The 23,200-nt window shown below is 41.2% G+C and overlaps 1 protein-coding gene across 1 annotated transcript in view; it reads right to left on the bottom strand.

Moving 5' to 3' along the window:
* LOC137322995 (NADP-dependent malic enzyme-like) overlaps positions 1-23,200 on the bottom strand; it is a 191,425-nt gene that overhangs the window by 127,478 nt on the left and 40,747 nt on the right. The window contains exon 3 of the mRNA XM_067986317.1: positions 7,050-7,183. Coding sequence (XP_067842418.1) covers positions 7,050-7,183 — 134 coding nt within the window. The remainder of the gene's footprint in view (positions 1-7,049; positions 7,184-23,200) is intronic.

A 23,200-nucleotide genomic window follows, 5' to 3' on the forward strand; every position in this document is an offset into this window, starting at 1 on the left:
GTGGAAATTGTTATGAAGTTCAATCCATCGCTAGTACACAAAGTTTAATAGTTTAAACATTCACGGGGGTGAGAGTTGACTGGTCTGTGTTATAAAACACATATCAGAAGCTGGTGTAACAGGTTGGACTGCTTCATATTTATGGATCTTCAGTCAGTTTTTATTGGGTTTTGATTTTTTTTTTACAACTACAATCCAACATTACTGCCAAATTCTCCCTTTTTCATCTTACTCCAAGTTATGATAGTGGTGTTAATCCTGCTGGTATGAAAACAAAGAACTCTATTTAAAATCACCAAGCACTTCAACAAAGACGACCATTTAGGAACATAGGAACAGGAGTAGGCCATTCAGCCCCTCAAACCTGTTCTATCATTCAAAGAGATCATGGCTGATCTGCATCCTAATTCAATTTACCCATGGTTGGCTTCATATCCCTTAATACCCTTGGCTAGCAAAAATCTATCAATCTCAGATTTAAAATTATTAATTGAGCTAGCATCTACTGCTTTTTGTGGGAGTTTTCCACATTTCTACCACCCTTTGCGTGAAGTGTTTCCCAACTTCTCTCCTGAATGGCCTGGCTCTGATTTTAAGGTTATGTCCCCTTGTCCTAGACTCCCCCACCAGCAGAAAAAGTTTCTCTCTATCTGTCCTATCAATTCCTTTCAAAATCCTAAAAACCTCAAATCACCCCTTAACCTTCTATATTCCAGGGATTATAAGCCTAGTTTATGTAGTCTCTCCTCATAATTTAACCCTTGGAAATCTGGTAACATTCTGGTGAATCTGCACTGCACCCAAGGCCAATATATCTTTTCTAAGGTGTGGTGCCCACATCTGTACACAGTACTCCAGATGTGGTCTAACCAGGACTTTGTATAGCTGTAGCAAAACTTCCTCCCCCTTATATTCTAGCCCTCTAGATATAAAGGCTAACATTCCAATAGACTATTTGATTATTTTTTGTACCTGACCACTACATTTTAATGATCTATGTACATGGAGCCCTGAATCTCTTTGGACCTCCACTGCTCCTACCTTCTCACCATTTAAAAAATACTCGGATCTATCCTTTTTAGGTCCAAAATGGATGTCCTCACACTTAATTGCGTTGAAATCCATCTGCCACAGTTTTGCTCACTCACTATCAATATCCCTCTGTAATTTTACGCTCCCATCTAAACTACTTAATATGCCACCAACCTTTGCGTCATCGGCAAATTTGGATATATGGCTCTCTATTATATTATCTAAGTCATGTATAAATATAGTGAATTGTTGAGGCCCCAGCACAGATACTTTTGGGACACCAATAGTCACTTCCTTCCAATTCGAGTTCATACCCATTATCCCTACTTTCTGCCTTCTACCGCCAAACCAATCTCCTCACAAGGTCGATAATTTGCCTTCAATTCCATGAGCTTTAATTTTAGCTAACCGTCTCTTATGTGGAACCTTATCAAATGCCTTCTGGAACTCTATATAAACTACATCCATAGGCATTCCCCTGTCTACTACTTTAGTTACTTCCTGAAAAAATTCAATTAGGTTCGTTAGACATGACCTACCCTTTACAAATCCATGTTGGCTCTCTCTAATCAGCTCAAAGTTCTCTTAAGTGCTCAGTCATACAGTCCTTAATTATAGATTCCAATAACTTCCCAACAACAGATGTTAGACTAACAGGTCTATAATTTCTTGGTTTCTCTCTCTTAAATAATGAAGTTACATTTGCAATTTTCCAATCTAAAGAGACAATTCCTGAATCGAGTGCGCTTTGGAAGATTATGGCTAAAGCATCTGCAATTTCCTCACCTACTTCCTTTAAAAAAGCTGGAGTGGAAACCATCAGGCTCTGAGGGTCTGTCAGTCTTTAGTGCCATTGTTTTTTCTAATACTGTTTTCTTGCTTATGTTAACTTTAGTGAATTCCAATCCTTGATTCATTATTAGTTTCCCTGGAATGTCAGGTATATTATCCTCTTCCACTACTGTGAAGACTGACATAAAGCAATTATTCAACAAGTCTGCCATTTCCTTATTTTTATTTGCAATACTACCTGCTTCTGTTTTTAATGGGCCCACATTACCCTTGACTACCCTTTTCCTTCTAATATAATTGTAAAAACCTTGTGTGTTAATCTTGATATCCCTCGCAAGTTTCTTTTTGTATTCCCTTTTTGTAACTCTCTATCTTTTTTGTATTCTTTATATCTCTCCCAGTCCCCTGGATCTACACTGTTATTTGCACTTTTATATGCTCTTTCCTTTAGTTTTATATTATCTCCCATCTCTTTTGTCCATGGCCGTTTTATTTGGTAAGTAGAGCTCTTGCCCCTTAGGGGTATATACATACTGGTCCTGCATTAAGCTAAATTCTTTTTTGAACTGTTCATCTGTAGTTTTACCCGATAACAGTTTTGGCCAGTTTGCTGTCGGCAGTCTCTGTCTCACCTCATTAAAGTTAGCCTTACCAAAATCTAGAATCTTAATAACTCTAAAACACAACATTTTGGGAGCCAGGTTAACGTTACTGAAACGAATCAGGGCTCCCAGGCTCCCTCTGCACTGCAATCCTGCTTCTCCTGAGTCCAGTGGCTAATGCACTAGACGGCCTCACTCCTTTTCTTCATTTGCTCCCAGTACTAATAACCCAGATCACGGCCTCTGTATACTGCAGGCAGACATTTTGAGAATGGGAGTTCCCGTTTCCAGTATACATAGATAGCTATCAGAGCCAGTAGTGCTGGAACTGCATGAAGAGGAGGAACCGAGCCTGTCCAGTGTATTAGCCACCAGATTTGGGTAGAAGTGGACGGGGGATAAACTAGATTCTAAAGGGAGGGGAGAGAATGTAAGGGGAGGGCTTTTGCTAATTTCCTAGCATGGCATGTATGCACTCCAGCCTGTATTAACATGCTAAATGTACACAGGCAGAGTTTTTCCCCCCTTAAATAACTGTTCTATTAAATTGCATATTCTTTTAAGAAATTACAAAATTAGAAAAAGGAATTTTTCCCCATCATACATAATTCCTTCCACAGACCATGTACAATTTACTCTTATCATGGACTTTATCTCCCCGGTCTGATAACCTGAGAAAAAGCTTAGCACAAGTACACCAGAATAGTTATCCATCACCTCTATTCAACAATGGATCACAGCTCTCCACAGACAACACTACTGCCCAGTAGTGCGGGTCCCACCATCTTAGACTATACCTATAACCTTTAACCTAATTCCCACATAATTATCAAGCTTTTATTTTTGAAGACGTGAATCAAAGCAGCACTGACAATATGTTTCTTTCACATATCCATTGTTATATGGTGATGTGGAGAAAGGGTGGAGAAGAGGAGGGAGGATAATTTTTCCAACCTCTAGTTTTGCTTGAGGCTTACTAATTTCAAACCTGTGCACTCTGGTTCTGGGTTCATATGCAGAGCCAAATAGCCTGCTTAGATCTTCATCATTTGTGCCTCTCATTACTTTGGACTCCGGACTTGTCTATGCCAATCTGTTCTCCAGCGAATAAATGCCCAATTCCTAATCTTGCCTCAAAAATGAACACTAAGTCCAGGGCTGAAAAAAGCTGGCCACAGGGCAGATAATCGAGGAAAATGGAGTAGGGAGGCATTGCGTGAAATCCCAAGGCAGACGTTCCCGGTGGCTGCATCCTGGTTTGCCACGTGCAAACTATGGTGGCTGGGCGGAATGTGCTTCAGAGCCCCATTTCCATCCCCTAACACAAACTGGTCGCCAGTGTGCAACCAACAGCGCAGGAAATGAAGTGTTGGCTCTGTATACTAGGAGATGAACCCGGTGAGTATGTTTTCTGTTGTATTAGTTCAATTTTTTTTAATAAAAAGAAAATTTAAACTTAAAAAAAGCTTTGTTATTTTAAGTATTTTAAAAGTATATGGAGGAATTTTGAAACAGTTTTAGCCTTTTTTTTTTTAAGTTTTAAAGTTGGTTACTGGGCCTCAGGAACCAATCGGGTTTCCCTTAGGCCTATTCTTGATTGTTAGCTTTAACAAGAAAGGAGGATCAGGAGGACCATGGCAGAGATGCCAGGCTGAATAGGCACCTTAAGGAACCTCTGGCCCCTGCATGTTGGTACCAACGGCTCCCCATCTGCAGATCCATGTGAAGTTACTTCACAGAGATCCTTTGGCAATGCTTCAGAAGGCTTAGATCTGGGCCCACTGCGAAATAAGTTCTGCCATCACAGCCCCCCAATGTCAACTAACTCAACTCAATTGGCGGCAGCCATGTAGCTCTCCTCCACAACTATTAAGGTTCCCATTTGAAGGTTGTTCTGCTACTCCTTCATGCAGACATTTCCGCACATACCTCAAATCATTCTGCACATATCCAGTCAATGACAAAAAAATCTCACTGACAATAAATCTGACAACATTCTTTCTGTTTAAAGAGTACCGTGCTTACCCTTGGTAACTATTCCAGTGTGGCCTTTCAGTCCTAGCTTCCTATTTCTCCTACAGTGGCAGGAGGTTCTGAGCGGGCTGATGATTTGCAGCAAGAGCCTTGGGAGATTGAGGTGAGACTTCAGTTGTAACTTTTCTCCCTTTAAGTATAGAGAGTTGAAGGCACTTCACGTTCTATCATGTGGATTGCAACCCAGGTTTCAGAAGGCATTCCCAATGAGGATGAGACAAAGTGTTGGCAATTAAATATTTAATCATGTGAGTTTTCCACTGCTCTCCTTTTGTGTTCAGCTGTGAGTATGGGAACATTTTCAGGGGAAGGGAGGTGGTGTGAAGGGTACGAAAGCTCATAAATCTATATCCCAGCATGAATCTGTACATTCTTGGGGCAGAAGAAAAAAGGTGACCTGGAAAGTCTAGTTGAAAGTACCAAGATGCCCTAAAATCTGGTTTGTTTCTCAGACCTGGCTCTGAGGCAGGTCTTGGTCAACCTGGAGTTGAGGTAGAGTTCCTGAATTTACAATTTTTAATACTGCAAAAGAACATTTGATTCTGAAAATGTAAAGTACCAATTTGATGTCCAGTTGAAATACTGTTTAATGCAGAGAATTAGGTTTACCAAACAAGTGATGCAAATTGTACTCTAAGCTCACTGCATAAAAATCACACATGGGTAGTCAGCTTTTCTCTCTCCCCAGATAGAGATAAAGCTACTTGGAAGTCAGTCAGACCAGTAATCAATGACCACAGTAATCAATGATTGATAGTCTAGAGAATCACGTGCAGTTATGTTATAAATCCTTGCCTGGATGAGGCACAGCTGGTAAGAACTCATAGAAAGGTTAGAGCACGGAAGGAGGCCCATTTGGCCCATCAAGAGCAATCCAGCTAGTCCCACTCCCCGTAGCCTTGCATTTTATTTCCTTTCAAGTACTTATCCAGTTCCCTTTTGAAAGGCCATGATTGAATCTGCCTCCACCACCCCCTCGAGCAGTGCATTCCAGATCCTAACCACTCGCTGTGTAGAAAAGTTTTTCTTCATATCACCTTTGGTTCTTTTGCCAGTCACCTTAAATCTATGACCTCTTAACCCTTCCCCAATGGGAACAGTTTCTCTCAATCTACTCTGTCTAGTCCCTTCATGATTTTGAATACCTCTATCAAATCTCCTTGCAACCATCTCTGTTCCAAGGAGAACAACCCCAGCTTCTCCAGTCTATCCACTTAACTGAAGTCGCTCATCCCTGGAATAATTCTAGTAAATCTCTTCTGCATCCTCTCGAAGGCCTTCACATCTTTCCTAAAGTGCGGTGCCCAGAATTGGACACAATAATCCAGTTGTGACTGAACCAGTGCTTTATAAAAGGTTCATCGTGACTTCCTGGCTTTTGTACTTTACGCCTCTATTTATAAAGCCCTCTATTTATATGCTTTTTTAACCACTTCCTCAACCTGTCCTGCCACCTTCAACGATTTATGTACATATACCCCCAGATCTCTCTGTTCCTGTACCCCTTTTAGAATTGTGCCCTCTAGTTTATAATGCCTCTTCTCATTCTTCCTACCAAAATGTATCACGTGTCTGTCCGTGCCACCAGCCTGTCTATATCCTCTTGAAGTCTATCACTATCCTTCTCACTGTTCACTACACTTCCAAGTTTTGTGTCATCTGCAAATTTGGAAATTGTGCCCTGTACACCCAAGTCCAAGTCATTAATATATATCAAGAAAAGCTGTGGTCCTGGTACCGACCCCTAGGGAACACCACTGTACACCTCCCTCCAGTCTGAAAAACAGCCGTTCACTACTACTCTCTGTTTCCTGTTACTTCGCCAATTCTGTTTCCATGCTGCTACTGCCCCTTTTATTCCATGGGTTTCAATCTTGATGACAAGCCTTTTATGCGGCACTTTATCAAACGCATTTTGAAAGTTCATATACACAACATCAACTGCACTGCCCACATTGACCCTCTCTATTACCTCATCAAAAAACTCTATCAAGTTAGTCAAACACGATTTGCCTTTAACAAATTCCTGCTGGCTTTCCCTAATCAATCCACACTTGTCCAAGTGACTGTTAATTTTGTCCGGATTATCATTTCTAAAAGTTTCCCCACCACTGAGGTTAAACTGACTGGCCTATAGTTGCTGGGTTTATTCTTACACCCTTTTTTGAACAAGGGTGTAACATTTGGAATTCTCCAGTCCTCTGGCACCACCCCCGTATCTAAGGATGTTTGAAAGATTATGGCCAGTACCTCCACAATTTCCACCCTTACTTCCCTCAGCAACCTAGGATGCATCCCATCTGGACCGGGGACTTATCTACTTTAAGTACAGATAGCCTTTTTAGAACCACCTCTTTATCAATTTTTAGCCCATCTAGTACATCAACTATATCTTCCTTTATTCAGAACCAAAACTTGTGCAAATGGAATTTAAAAATACATTGGGCACACAAATGGTGCACAAGGACAAATACAAAAACATTTAAAATGGTTAGTTATTATCAACAAAGAAAATAACTGAAATCACCATTTTATACATTTGCCATATGTCTGTTGAATTGCAGATTTATTTTTATAGCAGTTACTTACTTGTCAAGATCATTGGTTTTCGTCTCGTAGCTTTTAAGGACACGGAAAACCTGAACATCTTGGGTTAAAAAACATGGTGGGAGCAGACCATGAATTCCCAGCTGCAACCGTTCTTCAAGACTAAATGCCATACCCTGCAAAAGCAAAAATATCTTCAATAAAACTACACCTTTGCAACAATGTGATGTAGCCTGGCCAAATAATCTGCACCAACAAACTAACAAATGTCTCAAATGGGAATATTCTTAATCTGCAGAGACAACATTTTTTTTCAAGCATTCATTAAGGGCGATTTTTTTTGGAATATTAGGTGGTGTAACATTGCAGTCGTTTGCAGCTGTAATAAGGACAGATGTCTCTGACTGGACCCCGATAACATAAAATTCAGAAACTGCAATGGAGAAACTAGCAGGCAAGTAATTTTTGTCATTGCCTGATGGATGCCGTAACAATATCTGATTTTTAACTTTACATTTGAACTTCTGGGAAAGAGATGCACATGCAAAAGCACGTGTGATACTTGGCCACATGTAATTTGTGGATTGTTTTGGATTTGTGCAGAATATTGAAGTGCAGCAGCTTTTACACTCTTGGCTGTTCTTAGCTGTACTTAAAGTAGACATGGAGATCATATTCAAGTCCAACAACTTATTTGGATCTATTCTAATCATAATTTTGCAAAGGATAGACTGCCCGGCAACATCTCTCCAGTGATGGAGAGGATTTATTCTGGCATGGATATAAGCCATCTTTGAGTCCACTGTTCTGCAAGGCTTTTGCTATACTGAGTACAAGGAGCAACCTATGGGTCTTCTCTGCAGCTGTCAGACAGAGCTATGATATCCCATTGCTGGGAAGATACAATCTTTGTAAAATACTATAGCTGCCAATTGCAATAAGCAGGTCCAAACTGTGAAGATCCCATCTCTTCTATTAGCGTTTTCAGGTCTCTTTGCCCCAAAATAGGTCAGGCCAAGTCACTGAATGCTCATAACTTAAATTTGACACCACTTTTGCTCCTTTACATTTTACTGCATGGCCAGCCTAAGGACACCCCTGAGGCAGCCATCCCTGGCTGCCTATTTCTACATCAGCTGAAGTGAGACGTAGTAGAGAGTCAAGCAGCTCTATCATCATGGTGGGATGCTTGGGGAGAAAAGGTTTGTGTGTTTGACACTACGAAAATGTTTTTTTTTAAATATTTGTTTGGCAGAATATTCATGGTAGAATTGCAATATAATACCAACAATTATAACTAAGGTACACTACTATTTTAACTGAAACATGCCCAATTCTCCCTTCCAGCAAGAAATATTTAAAGTTTATTTATACATTAATCATAAGCGGTTTTAGAGCCAAAGATTTACTCAAGTCTCAAAATGTGTGATACCACTTATCCTTCACTGTTGTTAGATTCATGTTGGTTACTTCCTCAATTTTTGCTCCTCTTTTCTAGATATAGACAGGCTGGTGGCATGGGCGGATACATGGCAGATGAAATTTAACACAGGAAAATGCAAAGTGATACATTTCGGTACGAAGAACTAGGAGAGGCAATATAAACTAGAGGGCACAACTCTAAAAGGGGTACAGGAACAGAGAGATTTGAGGGTGTAGGTGCACAAATCATTGAATGTGGCAGGGCAGGTTGAGAAAGCGGTTAAAAAAGCATACGGGATCCTGGGCTTTATAAATAGAGGCATAAAGTACAAAAGTATGGAAGTCATGATGAACCTTTATAAAACACTGTTTGGCCACAACTGGAGTCTTGTGTCCAGTTCTGGGCACTGCACTTTAGGAAAGATGTGAAGGCCTTAGAGAGGGTGCCGAAGAGATTTACTAGAATTATTCCAGGGATGAGGGACTTTAGTTACGTAGATAGACTGGAGAAGCTGGGGTTGTTCTCCTTGGAACAGAGATGGTTGCGAGGAAATTTGATAGAGGTATTCAAAATCATGAAGGGTCTAGACAGAGTAGAGAGAGAAACTGTTCCCATTGGTGGAAGGGTCAAGGACCAGAGGACACAGATTTACGGTGATTGGCAAAAGAACCAAAGGTGATATGAAGAAAAACTTTTTTACACAGCGAGTGGTTACGATCTGGAATGCCCGAGGGGGTGGTGGAGTCAGATTCAATCATGGCCTTTCAAAAGGGAACTGGATAAGTACCTGAAATTTTAAAAATTGCAGAGCTACAGAGATAGGACGGGTGAGTGGGACTAGCTGGATTGCTCTTGCATAGAGCCGGCGCAGACTTGATGGGCTATGCTGTAACCTTTCTGTGATTCACCTCAATGCTATTCCAATCCAAGCAGGGCTCCTTGGAATAAAGTCCCCGTAACAGTCAGTAGAATGAAAGGGTGTTGGGCCAACCTTGCATTAGACACATTGTGGAATTAAGAATAGATCCTTAGAACAGCAACATAATCACAGTTAATGTTTCCCTATATTAAGAGGTAAACAATTAACAGGACAGACGTCCATAAAGGAACTCTTCTCAACAGGACCATTAATTGGAAGGTGGAAACAGAGGTTTAAATTTGATAAAAGAACAGACACCACTTTAGTTAGCAGGTTGGAATGTCTTGTTAATCTTGGAGGAGCAGAGGGTTCTCACTAGGAGTGATGGTCTAAAGTAAGATCCCTTTGTATTACAGAACTATTTCAAGCAGAATTTAGGGCAGATTCTACAGCACCGATGGCAGCAGACAACAACGTATGTACAATCCTGCATATGCACATTTATTTGAAAGTGATGAAAGAAAGCAAGAAAAAGAGAGCAAGAGTGTTTAGCATCTTTGATAACTTCAGGAGGTCGCAAAGCACTTTACAGCCAATGTAGTGTAGTCAGTGTTGTAATGTAGGAAACACGGTAACCAATTTGTGCATGGCAAGGTCCCACAAACAGCAATGAAATAATGACCAAATAAACTGTTTTCAGTGATGTTGGTTGAGGGATAAATATTGGCAGGACACCAAGAGAACTCCCTGGCTATTCTTCAAATAATACCACGGGACCTTTTACATCCATGTAAGAGGGCAGATGGGGAATTGGTTTATCATCTCATCTGTAAAACTTCACCTCCGACAGTGCAGCACCCCCTCAGTGCTACGCTGAAGTATCAGCCTGGACTATGTGTTCAAGTCTCAGGAGTGGGACTTGAACCCACATACCTCTGACTCAGAGGCAATAGTGCTACTACCACTGAGCCACAGCTGACACCAGCCTACATTCCTCTCCAGGCAGAAGCATGGCCTCATTTACATTCCTGCACTTGAAGATTGGGTTGGTGTCAGCTGCAGGGCTGTAAAGCAAGAGGCCATATGTTGGAAGCCCACCATCACATGTTGCATTTTCCCAACATCACTGAAAACAGATTACCTGGTCATCATTTCATTGCTGTTTGTGGGACCTTGCTGTGCACAAATAGGCTGCCATGTTTCCTACATTACAACAGTGACTACACTTCATTGGCTATAAAGCGCTTTGCATTAAAACACTTGTGATGCAGTATGAAAAAGGGAATTAAAAAAGGGATGATTCTGCAATCCTGTGCTCCCAGGGAATACGGGTTGGAGATGGTGCAACAACATTTTAGTCCCAATTCTTCAACCCATACAATTTGTGAACATGGCTCCCTAGTGGGATTGAATCACGTCCTGAAGGTATAAAATCTTTTCGTGCTCAGTAATTCTAGTACAGTGGCCAATACATATGTTGGGCTCATGGATTCTACGTGCAACCTCTCCACCTGAGACACTTACCCCAAGACTATATACCGTTTATCAAGGGACAAATGAAAGCTTGCCTCTCTCATCCCAAGAAACATTAAGAAAATTTGAATGCAGTATTGACAATACTGATTAACTTAACTAACGCTTGACACTCGAAAAGGGCCCATGTACAAATCTTCTACACAGCTGTATTACATAGTATTTTTCTTAATAGCTTTGCTTTTGAAAATTATTCATTATAAATTAGATTAGCTGTTTTAAACTGCTTGAAGTGGGTCGAGCATTAGATTTTTCCAGCTACTGGATTGACAGAAGATGTACTAGGAATCTCACCCTGCAGTATACAATAAAACAACTTGCATTTATACATTACCGCTAAATAAGGCAATTATTAGTCCTGTGCTACACTAACTTGATGTTAGAGTGTGGAAGTTGTAGGGTTCAAAACTATAAATGGACAACTTACATTTACAGGCTGGTTGAAGAAAAAAAAGTGGCATTGGCAAAAGCCTAAACTATAATACTCACTATTGCACAATTCTGATTTTTTTCCACTTCCCTCAGTTGCCAATATTATAAACTTGAGATCTCCCATAGATACCTTCTCAGCTTCAATGGCATCAGTCGTTCCTGCACGTAGCTTGATCATCTTACTTTTGTGGCTGTTGAGTCAAATTGCCCTATGTCTACTTGCATGATATAGTGTAACCCAGGGGTGTAACAAGATATCCCCCGTGATCTGAACCAGATACTTGTGTCTTTTGCACGTGTGCTTCTTCAATCTCTCGAAAGGCAGACTAAGCAAACATTTGGTGAGATGGATACGAATCGATTAGTGGCTTTATTTCACAGTAAGGTGATCATACTGAACAGCAGTTATGGTCAGGCTCATGATTCAAATCAGTATAACCTAGCTTTGCATAACAATGCAAAATGAACATATCATGCTTCCCCTCAGTGGCCTGTCTTACTTGACTGAAGTGAGATGATTTCTGATTATTCTCTCCTGCACTCCAACTTCCTCACAACCTTTGTGACCAGAGTGCCTCGCAGCATTTGGTTTCAAAAACCTCTGCTTGACTGATTCTTACAGCGCAGGAGGCCATTCAGCCCATTGTGCCTGTGCCTGCTCTTTGAAAGAGCTATCCAATTAGTCCTATTTCCCTGCTCTTTCCCCATAGCCTTGCAAATGTTTCCTTTTCAAGTATATATCCAACTTCCTTTTCAAAGTTACTATTGAATCTGCTTCCCCCACCCTTTCAGGCAGTGCATTCCAGATCTGTGTCTGTGTGTTTTATCTCTCACAGTGCACAGGAGAAAGAGATGGCCCACTAGACCCCCTGCCAAGTGCTGGGATTAATGACTCCCCAATAGAATGGGTGTACAGTGTTTATCAATTACCAAGACAAGCTACAAATTGCTTATTATTTACAGCCTATGAGGAAACAACTAAAGCTAGCTCATTAACATCTAAACTAACTACTGTCTCAGACCCCCGCTTTTTAAAAAAAGAACTTGCACGAATACTTGCACGAAAGCTTTAAAAAAACAAAATGGTCAAACATCCCGAAATGTGGCAATCAACTCTGTGGCTGTTCTGAAATTTCCAAACTTTTTTCAAAAAGTTCTGTTCCACAGATTGTGATCAGATGCATGTCCTGCAGCAAGCTTTGATCATAGTGTTCATCAACAAGAGGAAATACATTTAGTCAGAACTAATGCAGGGGACAAAAAGAATCTCTTCAGAGATTAGTTCGAGGATTCAGGAAATATACTTCAAGTTTCCCAAGGGAGAAAATTTTGATAAGCAGGAGGAAATTTGTGTCATACATTTTTGGCACAAACATTGAACAGTCTTTTCTTTTTTCCCAGCTTTTGATTTTAAAACAGATCTATTATTTTTGGCAAAATCCACATCCATATTTATATCTGTTAGTAATCCCCACCTCGTTCTGCACCAGTATCCATTTCTTTCTTGGATGCAGATCATGATGGTGTGTTAGCACATTCCCTTAGAGAAATGGCATGCATTAAACAAGAATCCCATAAAACCTATGACCCACAATGAAATTATCTCCCACCTGGGTCAATCGAACATTTGTCAAGTCTTTAAGCTACATCTCCCCTTTTTTTAAAAAAAATCCTAATCTTGACCTAAATATTCTTTTAATGCATAATTTTGGCTTACAAAACAGAAACTATCCAGCTTCATCAAATCAACATATTTATTCCCACAGCATCCTTGACCCACTCTCCTTCCCATTTCTCTTTTGTGTAGTTGCAGTTTCGAATACAAAAGATTTTCCCCTGTTGAGTGGAGGTCCAAATTATATCGCGATGTATTCAGTACATGAAATGCACTCCACTCTGCAAAGAGCAAGATCCACCTTAGAGAGTAGCATGGGTCAGATCTTACATTTGTTAGAAATATCAAAGCCATTTTCATCAAGAACAAAAAAGTATGCTATTTAGTTGAATGATGTGGCATGAGCATATTCAGATAAACACAAACTTGCTTATTCCTCCAATCTATTTTACTTCCATTTTTATTCTCGTTCATTGAAGAAACATGTTAAAGTCAAAAGATGTTCAAGCCAACCACTAAAAAGATTGGAACAGAAGAAAACAAGATCTCCTACTGCTCCTGAAGCTTATAGGTTTCAAGCATTTTTTTCCTCTTTACCTACTGTATTTCCATACAAATCCCTATAGTCTCTCACTGCAACCTGACCATACCTATCCAGTGTTTTCCTGTAACTCTTTCTTGAATTGCCTGATACTACTAGCATTAAATTCTTCTCCCCATCATGTTGATGTGAGAGAAAGGAATGGAATAAAATTAGAAGATGTGGGTTGTGATAGTATAAATAGTGCTAAATCAGTGAGACAAAAGCTGATCTCCATTTGAGTCCTTTCCTTCAGGAATTGTAAAAACTCACATCCTACCACTCCATGACATGTTACATTGGACAGGTGGGAAAACTATATATAATTGGACCTCCTCTTAAAAAGATATTGCCTAAAACAAATGATCTTGATCAAACTTATACACCAACCTAACAATACATACCAACTCAACTATCTAACAGATTGTAACCCATCAATTCTCAATTCAATCTGTCCATGATGTTTTAATTAGACCATTACTGGTGTTACAGATAAATTCCCACTATTAACCTACAAACCAGAACATGAGGTAAACTCCCTGCTCCAACTCATCTGTGGAGACACCAAGCACAGGCCAAGTACATCCCATCACAAGGCTTAAAACAGGAAACCAACAGAGTGGGGAAATTTAAATCAATATGTCTCCATTCATTGAGAAGTTATTTAGGGATAGGATGAGTCCATTCACTCATCTCAACACCCTTACTCCCAAAGAAGTCTCTATGTCCCTTTGAGACACTTAAATCGATTCTGTATTTTTGGTCTTTTAGGGCAATGCATTACATATTGACTCAATTGCTTGTGTTAAGCAATTTTTTTTTAAGATTCAACTTTAATCAGCTTATTTTTAATTTTACTATATACCCATTTTCTGAAGTCTACTACTAGAGAAAAGGCTTATTTCATATCTATCTTATCAATTCCCTTCACTATTATCAACACACATCAGATCACACCATCTCCAAGGAATATAATCCATTTGTGTGCTAGTGCATTGAACAGTATGAGGTTACAAATAATTATATTTTTTGTTTTATTTCTCCCCCTTTGAATGTTGATGACCTTGAATAAATTGGTTTGAAGGAGTTACCGAGTTGCAAGTTCAAATCCAGGGCAGCCCGTCACAATGTCACTTGCCTTGGGTGGGAAAGCTGCAGTCGTTTTTGGCCAGCTTCCTACTTAAATCACATTACTTCTGATGTGATTTCTGAGCTAAAATCACCATTCTTCTTGGCATCTGTGATAGGAGGCAGAGAAAATTAGAGCCAGCAGTTAATGGGCCCCTGTTGTGTGGCTGAATAGTGACAATGACAGAAACCAGGGAGTAGGTTGCCTGCCTGCAGGAGATGCATGGGCTGGTGAGACCTATATGGGGGAAAGAGGATGGGAGAAGGGGCTCCACAATAGTTGTAAAGAATTTTTTTTGAAGTGTTAACAGAAACTTGACTTTGCTTGCATGAGGCTATGCTGTACCAAACCTGGGAGCATTTAATAACGATAATTAGTGCCTAAAACACAGAATACCCCATTTCTGCAGTACTGATTTTTATCACCTTTGAGCCATCCCTAGTGAATGTGGAATGCTCAAACTGGAAACACAAACTTCATCTTTTAAAATTGATTTTTTTTTTCAAAAGTCACTCACTGAAGCAAACTAGTTCAGCCTCCCACCTAGAAAATAAAACTTAAAAGGATGACAAGTTCTTCTGCAGCAAACATAATCCTACAGGAACGAAGCAAGGTGATTTATTTCCAAATGCCATTCTTGAACACTCCTGAACTTGTAAGTATACAAATACTCAGGCATGTTGTTCCTTGATTCAAATAAATGACCTGGATTCTGAAACCAACTTCAAAATCATCAAATTTGCTAATAACACCAAAATAGGTAGAGCAGCAAAAACCGTGGACGCAGCCAAGGATTTTCAGAAGGCCTTGGATCATTTCTACAAATTGGCAGACAAATGGCAAATTGAACATGTTAAATTCAATGTGCTAGAATAATGTTTAATGGAAGTGAAAAATAGATGGAATAGAATTGGCACAGGGAGACTCGGAAAACGACTTGGGAGTAATTGCTGACTTGTCAATGTCTAGATGATGTGCAGACACAATTAAAAATGCTTGGATATATAATCAAGGACAGTACTGAGGTTATGCCAAGGCTGTACATGCATTGATCTAACCACACTTGGGATTATGCTGTACAGTTCTAGTCACCATACTGCAAAAGGGGTGTACAATTATTGCCAAGGGCAAGAAGAATGATTTCAAGTTTAAGAGACATGACAAAATACAGGAAAGATTAAAAACAGTACAATCACAGCTGAGACAGAAGATCGTTCAGGGATATAGAGCTATGGAGGAACCTACTGAAGAGTATAAACTATGAAATTGTCATACGGAAGCCAATGGAATGTTGGCTTTTATTGCTCAGGGGATAGAATATAAAAACAGGGAGGTATTGCTGCAGTTATATAAGGTATTGGTGAGACCGCACCTGGAATACTGCATACAGTTTTGGTCTCCATACTTAAGAAAAGACATACTTGCTCTCGAGGCAGTACAAAGAAGGTTCACTCGGTTAATCCCGGGGATGAGGGGGCGGACATATGAGGAGAGGTTGAGTAGATTGGGACTCTACTCATTGGAGTTCAGAAGAATGAGAGGCGATCTTATTGAAACATATAAGATTGTGAAGGGGCTTGATCGGGTGGATGCGTTAAGGATGTTCCCAAGGATGGGTGAAACTAGAACTAGGGGGCATAATCTTAGAATAAGGGGCTGCTCTTTCAAAACTGAGATGAGGAGAAACTTCTTCACTCAGAGCGTAGTAGGTCTGTGGAATTTGCTGCCCCAGGAAGCTGTGGAAGCTACATCATTAAATAAATTTAAAACAGAAATCAACAGTTTCCTAGAAGTAAAGGGAATTAGGGGTTACGGGGAGCGGGCAGGAAATTGGACATGAATTTAGATTTGAGGTTAGGATCAGATCAGCCATGATCTTATTGAATGGCGGAGCAGGCTCGAGGGGCCGATTGGCCTACTCCTGCTCATCCTGAATATTAATTTAAAATAAGGCAGGATACAAGGACCAGTGACCATAATTATAAACTAGTGAAAATACATTTAAACAGGGATCAGAAGAAATTTCTTCATATAAAGGGTGATGGATATCTGGAATAATCTGTCAGGCAGGGCTACAGAGATGTAGATGTTAGGGGCATCCAGATCAGTGAGATGCTAGGTTTAAGAGCTTTAATATTGAAGGGTGATGCATAAGAGGCCACAGTCAGGAATTGAGAGTATGGGGGAGGAGAGAGTTGTAGGGATGAAGTGGGCTGTAAAGGTCAGGAGTGGGGAGAGGCCATGCAGGGATTTAAAAATGAGTCACAAAGACAAAGTAAAACTAAAAGGCTCTAGTTATGTGATTTGGAAAACTTTACTGCACTGTAGTGCGCCACATGTTTAATGTGAAATACAGCATTTCGGGATGATCCAGGACACAGTCTATACCTCCAACTATCTGTCAAGAGTTATGACAGGGAATTAATTGGGACTTGGAAACAAGCAGGTGCAGCTGAGAATTCCACAGTAAGTAAGCCAAAGTACACTGGAATAGCTTGGCAGAGTTCAGACAGGCATGCTGACTAAGGAGGATGACTAAAAGACGACAAAACAACAGTGGAGACCACAAAGGGCAGTAAGGCAGGCTGATCAGAAAGTGAAATGGAAGCCAACTTAAGAAATTCGAAACAGATGAGGGGAAGCAAATTTTTTGAGACCAAGAATGGGAGAAAGAGCGTGAGATTTTCAGCTGAGGCGGTCAGGAAGAAAGGAAAATGGAAATAGAGACTTGTTTGTATAAAAATAAATTGCTCCTTGCTTGCACCAATTGACCTAAATGACAGCAGTTAAAGTCCAAACTAAAACAAAATGAGGATTTAAACTACTTCATTTACTTTATGTCCCAGTCACTGTGGAAAACATTAACACACCCATCTGCTTTCCCACTAAGCAATCCAGAGTCCAGGATGCCACATGTTAGAGGACAATTAAACAACTAACAGCAAGAAGAGGCTCTGTAAACATCCCCAACCTCAATGATGGTAGAGTCCAGCACGTGAGTGCAAAAAACAAGGCTGAAGCGTTTGCAATCATCTTCAGCCAGAAGTGCCGAGTGGATGATCCATCTTGGCCTCCTCCCGATATCCCCACCATCACAGAAGCCAGTCTTCAGACAATTCGATTCACTCCACGTGATATCAAGAAACGGCTGAGTGCACTGGATACTGCAAAGGCTACGGGCCCCGACAACATCCCGGCTGTAGTGCTGAAGACTTGTGCTCCAGAACTAGCCGCGCCTCTAGCCAAGTTATTCCAGTACAGCTACAACACTGGCTTCTACCCGACAATGTGGAAAATTGCCCAGGTAGGTCCTGTCCACAAAAAGCAGGACAAGTCCAATCCGTCCAATTACTGCCCCATCAGTCTACTCTCAGCAAATCATCAGCAAAGTGATGGAAGGTGTCGTCGACAGTGTTATCAAGCCGCACCTACTCACCAATAACCTGCTCACCGATGCTCAGTTTGGGTTCTGCCAGAACCACTCGGCTCCAGACCTCATTACAGCCTTGGTCCAAACATGGACAAAAGAGCTGAATTCCAGAGGTGAGGTGAGAGTGACTGCCCTTGACATCAAGGTAGCATTTGACCAAGTGTGGCACCAAGGAGCCCTAGTAAAATTGAAGTCAATGGAAATCAAGGGGAAAACTCTCCAATGGCTGGAGTCATACCTAGCACAAAGTAAGATGGTAGTGGTTGCTGGAGGCCAATCATCTTAGCTCCAGGACATTGCTGCAGGAGTTCCTCAGGCAGTGTCGGAGGCCCAACCAGCTTCAGCTGCTTCATCAATGACCGTCCCTCCATCATAAGGTCAGAAATGGGCATGTTCGCTGATGATTGCACAGTGTTTGGCTCCATTCGCAACCCTTCAGATAATGAAGCAGTCCGTGCTTGGGCTGATAAGTGGCAAGTAACATTCGCGCCAGACAAGTGCCAGGCAATAACCATCTCCAACAAGAGAGAGTGTCTAACCACCTCCCCTTGACATTCAACGGCATTACCATCGCCAAATCCCCCACCATCATCCTGGGGGTCACCATTGACCAAAAACTTAACTTGATCAGCCACATAAATACTGTGGCTACAAGAGCAGGTCAGAGGCTGGGTATTCTGCGGCAAGTGACTCACCTCCTGACTCCCCAAAGCCTTTCCACCATCCACATGGCACAAGTCAGGAATGTGATGGAATATTCTCCACTTGCCTGGCTGAGTGCACCTCCTACAATACTCAAGAAGCTCGACACCATCCAGGACAAAAGCAGCCCGCTTGATTGGCACCCCATTCACCACCGGCGCACTGTGGCTGCAGTGTGTACCATCCACAGGATGCACTGCAGCAACTCGCCAAGGCTTCTTCGACAGCACCTCCCAAACCCGCGACCTCTACCACCTAGAAGGACAAGAGCAGCAGGCACATGGGAACAACACCACCTGCACGTTCCCCTCCAAGTCACACACGAAATATATCGCCGTTCCTTCATTGTCGCTGGGTCAAAATCCTGGAACTCCCTTCCTATCAGCACTGGGAGAGAACCTTCACCACACGGGCTGCAGCGGTTCAAGGCAGCGGCTCACCACCACCTTCTCAAGGGCAATTAGGGATGGGCAATAAATGCTGGCCTTGCCAGCGACGCCCACATCACATGAACGAATAAAAAATAACCATGTATTTATTATTCAACTGGATACCATTCGTATAAACAAGTTCATGGCCGCCCCCAACAAATTAGAAAGCCTCATAATTTGAGCAACGAAACGAGGCGAGGAAAAAAAAAGTTGATCAGGCAAACATACGGACCCCCCATATGATGTGCTAAGTATATTTGTCACAATTTTTGTTTCTTTGCGAGAGACGTTCCCTCAGATTCAGTGACTCCAGCCAGTCCCACAAGATAATTGATAAACTAATCAAACTTAGAGAGGATAAAACCTCTGGTCTGGATGGATTGTATCCATGCATATTAAAGAAGTTAGGGGAGAGATAGCAGAGGCACTATTACATATATATAAAAATTCATTAGAAAAGGAAAAAATGCCAGAGGATTGGCGGACAGGTAATGTTATTCCTATATTTAAAAAGGGAGATAGAACAAGTCCAGGGAACTATAGACCAGATAGCTTAATGTTGGTGGATGGAAAGATAATGGAATCATTACTCAAAGATATAACAGAGAAACATCTAGAAACCAAAAATATAATAGTCAGTGCGGATTTCAGAAAGTCATGCCTGACCAACCTAACTGGATTCTTTGAAGAAGTATCAGAAAGAGTAGACAAGGGCAAATCTGTAGATCTGTGGTGTCGATGTAGAGTAGACAAGGGTAAATCTGTAGATGTAATCAATTTGGATTTTCAGAAAGAGTAGACAAGGGTAAATCTGTAGATGTAATCGATTTGGATTTTCAAAAGACCTTCGATAAAAGGTATCACACAAGACTCATGACTAAGATCAGAGCATTTGGAGTCAGGGGACAGGTAGCAAAATGGTTAGCAAGTTGGCTACAAAACAGAAAAGAGAGTAGGGGTTAAGGGTAGCTACTCAGACTGGCAAAAAGTGGGAAGTGGTGTTCCACAAGGATCTGTGCTGGGACCACTGTTGCTCACAATTTACATTAACGATTTGAACTCGGGAATCAGAAATACAATTTCAAAATTTGCGGAAGACATCAAATTGGGGGGTGTAGTTAATACAAAGGAAGAATGCATCAAAATGCAAGAGGACATTAATAAACTTGCAGAATGGGCATGTAATTGGCAAATGAATTTCAATATAAGTAAGTGTGAGGTGGTGCATTTTGGTAGGAAGAATAAGGAGGCCACATACTGTTTGGATAATAAGAGTCTAAATGGGGTAGAGGAGCAAAGGGATCTTGGGATACAGATACACAAATCACAAAAAATAGCGACGCTTATTAATAAAGCCATGAAAAGGCAAACAAAACACTGGGGTTCATGTCTACAGGGATAGAATTGAAAAGCAGAGAAGTTATGTTAAACTTGTATAGAACCTTGGTTAGACCACACTTGGAGTATTGTGCACAGTTTTGGTCTCCATATTATAAAAAGGATATAGAGGCATTGGAGAAGGTGCAAAAAAGATTCACAAGGATGATACCAGAACTGACAGGATATACTTATCAGGAAAGGCTGAACAGGTTGGGGTTCTTTTCTCTGGAAAAAAGGCTGAGGGGTGACCTGATAGAGGTCTTTAAGATTATGAAAGGTTTTGATGTGGAAACATTTTATCTATGTCTACCCTTTATGAGGGAGTCCAAAACTAGAGGTCATAAATGTAAGATAGTCACTAATAAATCCAATAGGGAATTCAGGAGAAACTTCTTTACCCAAAGAGTGGTAAGAATGTGAAACGCGCTACCATAAGGCGTAGTTAAGGCAAATAGCATAGATGCATTTAAGAGGAGGCTAAATAAGCACACGAGGGAGAAAGGAATAGAAGGATATGGTGATAGGGTTCGATGAAGTAGGGTGGGAGGAGGCTTATGTAGAACATAAATGCCGGCATAGACCAGTTAGGCCGAATGGCCTGTTTCTGTGCTGTAGGCTCGGTGGAACTCCTACGACCTGAAGTGTTCCTTTTACTGTCCAATACCTAGTTAAACGATAGCATGACCCAGGGGTCGTAATAGAGAACCTACTCCTATTGAAATACAGGGGTACATTAGGGTGGTGGTTATGTTATTGTACTAGTAATCCAGAGTCCTGAACTAATAATCCAGAGAATGCGAGTTCAAATCCCAGTTTGAGAATTTGAATCTTAAAAAAAGTTGGCATCAGCAAAAGTGACCATGATGCTGGCGGATTTTCATAAAAAGCTGACTGGTACACTCAATTGTTTCAAAACAGGGCAACTAGGGATGGGCAATAAATGCCAGACTTGCCAGTAATGCCCACATCCCGAGAATGAATTAAAAAATAGGAACAGGAGTTGCCATTTAGCCTGGAGTCTGTTCCACTTTTCAATGAGATTGTGGCTGATCTGTACTTGAAATTATTGGAATCGATTCAGAGAGACAGCATAAAACGTCATTTAGAAAGGCATGGGTTAATCAAGGATAGTTAGCATGGATTTGTTAAGGGAAGGTTGTGTCTGACTAACTTGATTGAATTTTTTGAGCAGTTAACAAGGAAGGTCGACGAGGGTAACACACTTGGTGTAGCGTACGTGGATTTTAGCAAGGCTTTTGACAAGGTCCCACATGGCAGACTGGTCAAAAATGTAAAAGCCCATGGGATCCAAGGGAAAATGGATAGTTGGATCCAAAATTGGCTCAGTGGCAGGAAGCAAAGGGTAATGGTTGACAGGTGTTTTTGCGATTGCAAGGCTGTTTCCAGTGGGTCCCGCAAGGCTCAGTACTAGGTCCCTTGCTTTTTGTGGTATATATTAATGATTTGGATGTGAATGTGGGGGGCTTGATCAAGAAGTTTGCAGATGATACAAAAATTGGCCGTGTGGTTGATAGTGAGGTGGAAAGCTGTAAACTGCAGGAAGATATAAATGGACTGGTCAGATGGGCAGAAAAGTGGCAAATGGAGTTCAATCCAGAGAAGTGTGAGGTAATGCATTTGGGGAGGCAAACAAGGCAAGGGAGTACACAATAACTGGGAGGATACTGAGAGGTGTAGAGGAAACTGAGAAGTTGGAGTGCATGTCCACAGATCCCTGAAGGTAGCAGGACAGGTAGATAAGGTGGTTAAAAAGGGTAACGGGATACTTTCCTTTATTGGCCGAGGTGTAGAATATAACAGCAGAGAGGTTATGCTAGAACTGTATAAAACATTGGTTAGTCCACAGCTTGAGTACTGCGTACAGTTCTGGTCACCACATTCTAGGAAAGAGGTGACTGCACTAGAGAGGGTACAGAGGAGATTTACGAGGATGTTGCCAGGGCTGGAGAATTTTAGATATGAGAAAAGATTGGATAGGCTGGGGTTGTTTTCTTTGGAACAAAGGAGGCTGAGGGGAGATTTAATTGAGATATATAAAATTATGACGAGAGTAGAGTGGATAGGGAGGACCTATTTCCCTTAGCACACGGGTCAGTGACCAGGGTGCACAGATTTCAAGTAATTGGTAGAAGGATTAGCCAAGAGCTGAGGAGAAATTTTTTCACCCAGATGGTAGTGGAGGTCTGCAACTCACTGCCTGAAAGGGTGGTAGAGGCAGAAACCCTCAACTCATTTAACAAGTACTTGGATGTGCAGTTGAAGTGCCTAAACCTACAGGTCTACGGACCAAGTGCTGGAAAGCGGGATTAAGCTGGATAGCTCTTTTTCGGCCAGCACGGACACAATAGACCAAATGCCCTCCTTCTGTGCCGTAACTTTCTATGATACCTCAACTCTATTTACCTGCCTTTCCTCCGTATCCCATGATACCCTTACCTAACAAAAATCTAATCGATCTCAGTCTTGAAAATTTCAATTGACCCAGCATCCACAGCCTTTTGGAGGAAGAGTGTTCCAGGTCTCCACTACCCTTTGTGAAAAACTGCTTCCTGGTTTCACTCCTGTATGGTCTAGTTCTAATTTTAAGATTGGGCCCCCTTGTTCTGCCCACTCACTTAATCTGTCTACGTCCCTTTGTAACTTCCTGCTCCCATCTAA

The sequence above is a fragment of the Heptranchias perlo genome, chromosome 6 (genome assembly GCF_035084215.1).
Source record: "Heptranchias perlo isolate sHepPer1 chromosome 6, sHepPer1.hap1, whole genome shotgun sequence".
Lineage (NCBI taxonomy): Eukaryota > Metazoa > Chordata > Chondrichthyes > Hexanchiformes > Hexanchidae > Heptranchias > Heptranchias perlo.